This window comes from Carlito syrichta, unplaced genomic scaffold, assembly GCF_000164805.1.
Source record: "Carlito syrichta isolate Samal-C Ts95f unplaced genomic scaffold, Tarsius_syrichta-2.0.1 Scaffold123348, whole genome shotgun sequence".
Taxonomy (NCBI): domain Eukaryota; kingdom Metazoa; phylum Chordata; class Mammalia; order Primates; family Tarsiidae; genus Carlito; species Carlito syrichta.
The window spans coordinates 25,750-35,879 of record NW_007067444.1 but is presented as its reverse complement, the minus strand read 5'-3'; the positions used below and the strand labels follow the sequence as shown (position 1 = coordinate 35,879).

The 10,130-nt window shown below is 50.2% G+C and overlaps 1 protein-coding gene across 4 annotated transcripts in view; it reads right to left on the bottom strand.

The window, feature by feature from the left end:
* Positions 1 to 4,107: 4,107 nt before the first annotated feature.
* Positions 4,108 to 10,130, bottom strand: part of MFN2 (mitofusin 2) — a 30,278-nt gene continuing 24,255 nt past the window's right edge. For 2 of the 4 annotated variants that reach the window (XM_008048330.2, XM_008048329.2), the window contains 4 exons: positions 9,572 to 9,727; positions 9,014 to 9,210; positions 7,472 to 7,606; positions 5,796 to 6,133 (listed from right to left, as the gene is read on the bottom strand). In XM_008048330.2, the coding sequence (XP_008046521.1) occupies positions 6,064 to 6,133; positions 7,472 to 7,606; positions 9,014 to 9,210; positions 9,572 to 9,727 (558 nt within the window). In that variant the 3' untranslated portion in view covers positions 5,796 to 6,063. Of the gene's footprint in view, positions 6,134 to 7,471; positions 7,607 to 9,013; positions 9,211 to 9,571; positions 9,728 to 10,130 lie in introns of all 4 variants that reach the window. The other 2 variants (XR_503636.1, XM_008048328.1) reach the window with 2 other exon arrangements.

Here is a 10,130-nt window from a genome sequence, read left to right as displayed (position 1 = left end):
AAAAAAAAAAAAAAAAAATCCTCTATCTATACCTCATACCATATGCAAAAATTAACTCCAAATGGATCATAGACCTAGTTGTAAAGCCTAAACCTATGAAATTATAAAAGAAACTTCTACCAAGGAAAACCTAAAAGAAAAATCTTCATGACTTTGGATCAAATATCTCTGAGATCTGGTCGGTGCAATGGAGATCCTTCCTGCCTCAGCCTCCTGAGTAGCTGGGACTACAACTGTGTGCCATCATGCCTGACTAATTTTATTTATTTATTTAGATGAGGTCTTGCCCAGGCTGGTCTCAGGTTCCTGAGCTCAGGCAATACTCCCACCTCAGCCTGCGATTATGCAATTACAAATGTGAGCCACTGTGCCCAGCAGGAGAATGGTTTTTCTTTTCTTTTTTATTGAATAAGGGGTATTTTATTTATTGGCACCCCAGGCTGGTCTCAAACCACTGGACTTAGGCAATCCTCTTGCCTCCACCTCCCAAAGTGCTGGTATTATAGGTGTGAGCCACTGTGCCTGGCAGGAGTATAGTTTTTTTCTTTTTTTATTGAATAAGGTTATTAATCAGAGGCTGCAGTTTTTCTTGTAGGGATTTAGAATTTGACATGCCAGCGAGGCCCCGAACATTCAACCTGTAGGTAACTTTTTATTTCCTTAACCTAAGGGTCCGTCTTAGTTGGCACATATGAATGTGTCTCTCAGATCACATTAATAACCACAAAAAATTGGAAACAATCCAAATGTCCAATTCATAAATAAATCATCCAAATGCGGTATGTCCGTGTGATGGAAACTATTTGGCAATAAAAAGGAGCAAGGCATGGATGAATCTCATAAACGTTATGCTAAATGAAAGAAGCCAGACACAAAAGACCACAGATTGCATGATTCCAGTTATACAATATATCCAGAAAAGGCAAATCTAAAAAGGCAGAGATGAGTGGTCCGAACAGGAAGTGTCTGCAAATAGGCACAAGAGGTTTTTGGGGGATGATGAAAAAGTTCTAAAATTGGATTGTAGTGATGGCTGTACCACTCTGAAAATTTACTAAAATGGCTGAATTGTACACTTAAAATTGGTGACGTTTATGGTATGTAAATTATACCTCAATAGAGCTGTTTAATCAGGAGCAGTAGCATGCACCTGTAGTCCCAGATACTCAGGAGGCTGAGGAGGGAAGATTGCTTGAGTCCTGGAGTTCAAGGCTGCAGTGAGCTGTTAATTGTCCACTGCACTCAGCCTGAATGACACAGAGAGAATCCATCTCTAAGAAAAAAGAAAAAAGGTAGCCGGGTTCGGTGGCTCAGCCTGTAATCCCGCGCCTTGGGAGGCTGAGGTGAGTGGATTGCCTGAGCCCGCAGGTTCGAGACCCGCCAGGGCAACTTGGTGAGACCTCATCTCTACAATAAATCAAAAAATTAGCCGGGCGTGGTAGCGTGCGCCTGTAGTTCCAGCTACTTGGAAGGTTGAGGCGGAAGGATCACCGGAGCCCAGCAAGTCGAGGCTGCGGGGGCCGGGAGTGGCCACTGCACGCCAGTCTGGGTGACAGAGTAAGACTCCAACTCAAAAAAAGAAAAAAGGTACCTAGAACCTGGCCATACTGCCTTTCACCCAGGGCCCAGGTTGAAGGCACTATCATGTTCTCCTTGGAATGTTGCCATTGCTTCTGGACTGGTCTCCTCTCTATTGTCTACTCTCCACACAACAGCCTATGAAGATGTAAGTCATGCCAGGTGCAGTGGCTTGGGCCTGTATTCCCAGCACTTTGGGAGGTGAGAGGATTGCCTGAGTCCACGGGTTCGAGACCAGCCTAGGCAACATGGTGAGACCACATCTCTACAATAAATTAAAAAATTAGCTGGGTGTGGTGGTGCACACCTGTACTTCCAGCTACTTGAAAGGATGAGGTGGAAGGATCTCCTAAGCCCAGCAGGTCGAGGCTGTGGTGGCTGTGAGCGTGCCACTGCACTCCAGCCTGGGCAACAGAATGAGACTGCAACTCAAAAAAAAAAAAAAGATGTAAGTCAGCTCATCACACTCCTCTGCTCAAAACTCTCTCCAAGGACACCTACCACACACACAGAAAAAGCCAGAGTCCTTTACCATGGCCTGCAACACCACCAGTTCCTTTTCACAGTTTTTCTCCTACCATTCTCTTCACCTCCCTCACTCTGCTCAGGCCACACTAGTCTCATTTTGTTCCTTGAAGATGTTTGGCATGTTCCTATCTCAGAGCCTTTGCACAAGCTGTTCCCTCTGCCTGGAAAACCCTGCCCAGAAATCGCCTTCACCATTTAAGTCTTTCTTCAAATGCTGTCTTCTCAGTGTGGCCCCCCTGAGTAAACTATTGTGGCTAGCCCCCACATCTTCATAAATAACCCTTATCTTCTCACCACCTATATCTTTTACCTGATGAATTTGTCCATCCTCTGTCCTTCCTAACACACAAGCTCTGTAGAGGCAGGGTTTTTACCCACTTTATTCACTGCTGTGTCTCCCAGACCTAGAACCATGCTTAACACACAGTAGGCACTCAGATGTTTTGCTGAATTAATGAACTTCCTCATTTGAGGAAATGAGAGAAAATAGATCATCGGGTTCTTGGGGAGGATAGGGTTCATGCACACAAGTGTCTGACACATGCTGAGATCTGGATAAGCTGTTCTTACCTGAAGCCTAAGGGTATGACTCAGAGACAGAAAACCATGCCTGTGAGGACAGAGTGAACTCAATTGACATCTGTGAGGTGGAACCTGCTACAGGGGTAGCTGCCCTGGTCCTCTCTCTACAGCTTGGGTTGGAGTGGGACATACCTGACTACACACACTTTGTGATTAAATGGAACCCTGTTACTGGAGCGCAAAACATTCCAGCCTCTCAGATTCCCCAGGACTTCCAGTGGACAGCTGAGGTTGGCAGGAATGAGTCTGGCCTGGGAATAACTATGCTATGTAGAATGAGGCAACAATATGTAGAACACTCTCTCACCACCCAGCATGGTGGTGTGAGCAATTCAGTGGGTTATAAATAGCATCCCATTAATGCCAGAAACTCCTTGTTTTGTATATTGTAGAAAAAGCCCAGTGATTAATTTCGTTTTCTGTAGAGTTCTATATGAAAAGGTCTCGGCTGCTGCCTTGAAACAGCAAGACGGCAAGGATAGGTGGAAGGGACAAGGCAGGAGGCAGGAATCTGGGTCAGTGCCGGGTGCTTGTGGTGAAGGTGCGGAGAGTGGGTGGAGTTGAGACAGACAGAAAGGTAGAAACTGGCAGATGCAGCAGGTGCGACAGTGGACTGGAGGGTGATGCCCTGAGTATGGGCCTGGGAATCTGGAAGGATGAGTTTGCTATCAGTTGAGCTGTGGCTTCTGTGGGCCAGCAGGGCAGGTGGTAGGTGCTCTCAGAGGAGAAGGGACAGCTGTGAGGGGCAGGGAAACTGACTAGCCACACCTGTATCCACTCTTTTAAAAAAAATCGGTTACAATCAAATTCATAGGAAACAAAGCAGGAGGACTAATTTGAGTCATTTACTCTTTAAGTGAAAAATGAGTGGTCTGGAGTTATATAGAAATCTGTAAAGAAATCACTCTAGATTTCTTGATCCTTGATCAGTTAGCCATTTTTTCTTCTCAGAACTCAGACTCCTTCCAAGAATAAGGAGGAACCCACGGGCAGATGATAGTAGGGAACTTCCCTCAAAGCTAAGGTCACTTCAAGCCGGGCTTGGTGGCTCAGCCTGTAATCCCGCACCTTTGGGAGGCTGAGGTGAGTGGATTGCCTGAGCCCGCGGGTTCGAGACCCACCTGGGCAGCGAGACCTCACCTCTACAATAAATCAAAAAATCAGCCGGGCGTGGTAGCGCATGCCTGTAATTCCGGCTACTCGGAAGGCTGAGGCGGAAGGATTGCCGGAACCCAGCAGGCCAGGCTGCGGTGGCCAGGAGCGGCCACTGCACTCCAGTCTGGGCGACCGAGTGAGACTCCAACTCAAAAAATAAAAAATAAAATAAAAGCTAAGGTCACTTCAAAATACACCCTGCAGACTCAGCCACGTCCAAGAAGAGTCTGTACAAGAACAGTAACTGGCAAGGCAGAGATCCCACAGCATTTCCAACTAGGTTTTATTTTAGTTTCCAATTTATCAGCAATGATACAGGAGTAATTCGGGCAAATACATCACCTCAAATATATCAGAGAAAATTCACTGTGTCACGCACGCCTTGCACTCCAGCAGATGAACATAAAGACAGAGAACAAAGTTAGCAGCATTAAATTAAAGTGCTTTTTGCCACACTTCTTTCAGAAAGGGTCTCTCCCTCCGTGGTATAAAGTTAATTTTACTTATTGTATAAGAAGCTCAAAATTTCATTCATTCTCCAGGGGCTACATTGAAAAAATTCATGTTTAAATACTTTTTTCTCAAGAGCACAAAATCCATTGGAATTGTGTGACACTGACTTGCCCGGACACGCTGTAGGCGGCCCCATCCATCCAAGCCTAGCAAACACTCAGAACATCCTCCTAACCACAGGCTGACCTCGGCAGAGTCCATCACTTTGTCCCATACAACAGGGTAGGTTGAGGGTTTGAAGCACAGGTGGGTATATGGAGAGGACATCATCTGCATGGCCACCAGTGTATTTCCCCACACTGGAGAAGGGCTGGATTCAAATCGTGGCAGGACTGAACTCTCTGTGGGCTGCTTTCTGGGAGAGGTGTTACCTGTTTCTAGGAAGCTCTTCAGCCTGTGCCCTGTGCTGCAAAAGCTCTGTCACCCAAACACAGTTTCTGCCATATAGTTAACATCTTGGTGATGGGAACCTGCCCTCACTTTGACCAGTAACAATCCGCAAACTCAACAACAGGAAACACTTCTCAAAATCAACATGAGGACAAGCGTGTCAATCAGAGGCAATGGGAATCAGGGAGGGTGGGAGGATGGGTGCTGGGTTTCCCCGCACTGTCCCTTCGCCAACTGCAGTCACTGGAGCAGGAAACTTAGTTCAGGGGCTTGGTGGCCAAGGGCAGCTTGGGGCAGGGTGGCAGGGGTTGGAGATGTGTCTCTTAAGGGCATGACAGGGATGCCATCGAGCTAGTGGGTGGAGCCCTCAGGCCATGAGCCCCTCCCAGAGCAAGGGCAAATGGAGGTCTGTTCTCCAGCTGTCCTGGGAGGGGCCCACCCCTCGGCCTGTCCTGAGGTGTCCCTTCTGCCGTCCTTCCTTCGACAACATGCTTTAACCACCTGCGCCAAGCCGTCTCTACCACCAACAAAATAGGCCCACACAGGCCAAGGACTGAAACTGGAGTATGGGACACAACGACAAGAGAGCCACGTCCCTCATCAGTGACGGCCACCAACTCTGACACACGCTGTGCTTCTGACACAGCTCTCTGCTCTGAGCTGTTCTTCCTCCTTCAACTGACTGGACACAGGGCACAGGCTGCCTCGATCTACAGCCCAGGCACATGGAACCTCACCACTGGATGCCTGAGAGTTTCTGCAAACAGACAAGCACTAAAGTCAATAGGCCAGGCTGACACAAGCCACAGTCCTTCTGGGGCACATTCGGCCTTCCAGAACCATTCCCGACGCTTCTGGAAGCAAATCCAGTCACCCTGGCAGCCTCTCTCTGCAGTGTGCTGGAGTGCAAGGTGGGTGATGTACACAGCCAGAGGAAGACGGGGTGTCTGCATGACACTGTGAAGGCTTTCACGAGGCATCTGCAGTGCTGAGCCCGAGGCCTCACCAAGCAATCATGTGATCTGTAGTCAGCGAGGCTGACCAAGCAGAAAGGCCTCGACTCAGCTCCATGGTACCATGCTTTCCAGTAGTTGTGGAGAAGTGTCCTTTAGGGGTATGAGTGGATCTGCCTGCAATGGCAGGCAAAGGAGGAGAAATAACTAGCGTTGAAGGGCTTGAAACGGCATGAGACAGTGGGTGCTTGGTTCTCTGGGTGGTGGCAGGGGGCAGGAGCCGCACAGGCCCCTGGGGAGCCCACCTGGCACTGAGGGCTGGCGGCGCAGCCCTGCACCATGCAGGCTCCACCCAGGCTGCCCACTATCTGCTGGGCTGCAGATACTGGTGTGTGAACATGTTGAGCTCGCTGTCCAACCAGCCGGCTTTATTCCTGCAAAGAAATGGGCACTCTGTAGCCATGACAGCTGATAGCTAAAAATACAAGCATTATCTGCCATACTCATTTAATCCTCATTAACCCCGTTGAACCCCATTTCACAGATGGAGAAAGCAGCCCAGAGCGATTACGTAACATCCCAAGGTCACCCAGCTAATAAGCAAGGGAACCAAGCCAGGTTTTTCTGCCTCCCAAACCCTGTGTCACCTGGGACTATGGGCCAGTCCCTGAACTGTTGGAAACTCAGTCTTCCTGCTTGTCAAGCAAGGAGTTGGGGTGCTGCGATGCCTTTCTAGGTTCAGTCCTGTCGCTGAGGCTGACAAGAAGTAGACACCCAGCGCCCCATCCCCGAGAGTTCCCAAAGGGTGAGCAGTATGCCCTAGGACATGGCCGTCCCAGGATGACAGTGGTGGTGATGGCGGTGGAGGCACACCCACACAGTTGAGGGAAGGGAAAGTCCATGATCTGGTGAGGGGGCTGGACCCAACTCCCCTCTGGCTCTGCTGGCCTGCAGGCCTGACGTCAGGGGCAGGGCAGGAAGCACAGGGACCCCGTGGGCAGATGTTATCACAGCTGAGCAGGCTGAAAGCTTTTGCAAAGTACTCTGACATTTAGTTCTGTGGCTATGTCATGAAATCTTCCACTAATAGATAAGAATACTGAGACGGAGGAACATTAAACGACTTTGCCAAACATGAGTGGCTGTCAAGAACTCAGGACTCCTGACTCCTCAGATGGACGCACATTCAGAGCATTCATCACATTCAATTCATCACTACTCATTCAGCAAGCTCTACAGAGACCTAGAGGATCTGGGTTCCAATCCCAGCTCTGCCAGTCCCCACCATGTAAGCAGTTTCACCATGGATATGTGGCAGGGCCAGCCCACAGTGAGGAGAATCGGCACGCAAAGTGTGGAGGCTGCTGGAACCAAACACGCCAGGACCCGCTCCTGACCTGACCACCTGCTGGGGATTCCAGACAAACTACTCACTTCTCCTATTTGTAAAATGAAGTTGATGGCCCACCCCTCATGCGCCAAGTGCTGGGCCCTGCAGTTCAGGACAAGGAGCTTGTAGGCTGCAACTGTGCAATGCTGTGATGCACACTTCCTGCGATGGTGCCATGCCCCAGCTGCAGGCACCTTGAGGGCAGTGACGCCACATCTTGAGCCTCCAGCGCTGGCCCCGCCTGCATTCATCTAATACCATGGGCTAAATGCCCAGCAGGTCTGTATTCACGACCAAGACACAAGACCAGCAGCTCAACAAAAATGCCAAGTGCCTGAGCTGTGTATCAGAACCCCAACTCCAGCCCTCAGGCCAGCCTCACCTGAGCAGCTTTGCTTTGCTCTGAAGTGAATCAAGAACCTCAATTTTCTTGTTCATGGTGGCAATTTCCTGCTCCAGATTATCCCGGGTGACGTCAACTTGCTGGCACAAATGAGCAAATGTCCCAGACAGTTCCCTGAGGGAAGAGAGGAGGGATGAACCAGGGCATGTGGCTGTTTGAGCAAGATGCCATTGGTGGTCAGTCTACCCAGGCTGGCGGCTGGGCCTGTCCACCTTGCTGCCAGCAGCTCAGCTCTGTACCAGTCCCTGTTTGGCAGAATCTCTCCCACCCGCTGCTGAAGCTGTGAATAATCACAAGCACACACACTCAGTACTACCATGGCATGAGATGCAGTAACACAGGGCAGAGCACTCCAGCCTGGCACAAGAGAACCTGGTTCTGCTGCTCCTCAGTCAAGTGGCAGGGGACACAAGACAAGTACTCAAGTCTCAGTTTCTTCATTTTGCAAAAGGAGATGCCAATAAAGCGACATCTATCTTGAAGGGTTAGGGAAGTGAATTCAAAATCAGGCCAGGTATGGTGGCTCACGCCCATAATCCCAGCACTTTGGGATGATTGCTTGAGCCCAAGAGTTCAAGACCAGCCTGGGCAGCAAAGCAAGACCTCATTTCTAAAAAAGATCAAAAAAATTAGCCAGGTGTGGTGGCATACACCTTGTAGTCCCAGCTACTCAGAAGGCTGAGGTGGAAGGATCTCCTGAGCCTAGGAGGTCAAGGCTGTGGTGAGCCATGGTCATGCCACTGTGTGACAAGAGTGAGATCCCCAGCTCAAAAAAAAGAATAAAAGATTGTAAAAAGCCGGGCTCGGTGGCTTAGCCTGTAATCCCGTGCCTTTGGGAGGCTGAGGTGAGTGGATTGCCTGAGCCCGTGAGTTCGAGACCCGCCTGGGCAGCGAGACCTCATTTCTACAAGAAATCAAAAAATCAGCCGGGCATGGTAGCGCATGCCTGTAATTCCGGCTACTTGGAAGGCTGAGGCAAATCAGAGCCCAGCAGTTCGAGGCTGCGGTGGCCGGGAGTGGCCACTGCACTCCAGTCTGGGCGACAGAGTGAGACTCCAACTCAAAAAAAGAAAAAAGATTGTAAAAAGAAAAAATCAGGTGCAAAATGGCTAGCCAAGGGCCTGCCACATAGCAATAAAAAGTCAGCACATTTATCCCCTGCCCACATCAAGCAATAGACCCATCTCCACCCAACCCAAGATGTGCATGAGCAAGCTGGGATGGAGAACTGCAAAGCCACATCCACAGCCCAAACCCTTCAAGGCAACCTCTAAAGCCTCCTCTGAGGAGTGTCCCTGGTCTTTCCATTTCTTCCTCCCCTGGAGACGAGAGGCCTACCTGTCCCAGGCCAAGATGTAAGTGTCCCTGAGAGACCCCACCCCACCGCTGGCCTCCAAGCTGGCACTGCACACCTGAAGGCCCAGGGCCCATAATGCCCAGGACTTGGTGGTTTCCTGGGAGGGAGATGGAGCTGATCCCTCTAGAGGGACGTCCCCCCTCCAGGCTGCTGGAGTCACTCACTGCTGGACTTGGTGGCTACAGTTGGAGCCAGTGTAGCTGATGATGAGCTGCAGCTTTTCGCTTGCATACTCTACAAACTGGCGCTTGAAGGCCCTCTCCTTGGCCTTGGTGGTCCAGGTCAGACGCTCGTAGACATACAGGAGGCCGTAGAGTCCAAAGGAGAGGGCAATGAGCCGCCAGCCCACTGCCTTCCACACCTGCAGAGCACACAGTCAGCTTGCAGCAGAGCCTATGAGCCCTCCTCCTGGCCTGTCACTACCAGGACTGCCCCAGGACCCCAGTCAAGGAGCCACTGCTTCCACTCAGAACCCCTCTTCCCAAGTTTCCTTTGATCCCACCAAGGCCAGAAGGGCCTCGGAAGGGACCACCTCCAGTTAGAGACGAGGGAATGAAGTGAGGGAGTCAGTGCTCTCATGACAGTTCAGTGGAAGTCACTAAGGGAGGAGAAAACACTCAGCTCATATAGGGAGCATGGGGCCAATGAGGCCCCACAATGAAGCCTCAGTCCTTACCCGCCTACTCTCCACCCCACCTGCCCAAGCAAGTTGCGTCACTGACCACTCCTCCAACAACAAGAATGCCCATGGAGGTCCTGGACGTCAGGGAGGCCAGGCCAGTCACCATGGAAACCATGAGCTCCTCTTGGGTGAGTGAGCCCTGCGGCAGTGGGGGCATGCTGGGGTTGGCTGGTGTCAGGGGGATGGGACGCTGAACCTGGAGAGAAATGAGAGGGGTGAGAAGGATGCGGCAGGACTCTTGTTCAAACCCTCAGTGACCTTCTAGGCTCGTGGAGCTAGGACAGAGATGCAGAGAGTGGCTCTTTAATATCCAAAGGGCAAAAAGAGGGAAAAGGCTTCAAATGTGGTGGAGAAGGAGTCAAGCCTCCCTGACAGACCTGCCACCTGCAGGTGACGTGCACAAAGAACAGCACATGTGACGGGTCAAGTTTTAGACAGATGGTTTTTCAATCTAAATTTTAAAGTGGTGGTACACACGTGGATATTTAAAAAGTCATCTATTTTGAAAAGTTACATACTTTATTGTGTATTTATTTATTTTTTTTTTTTTTGAGTTGGAGTCTCACTCTGTCGCCCAGACTGGAGTGCAGTGGCCACGA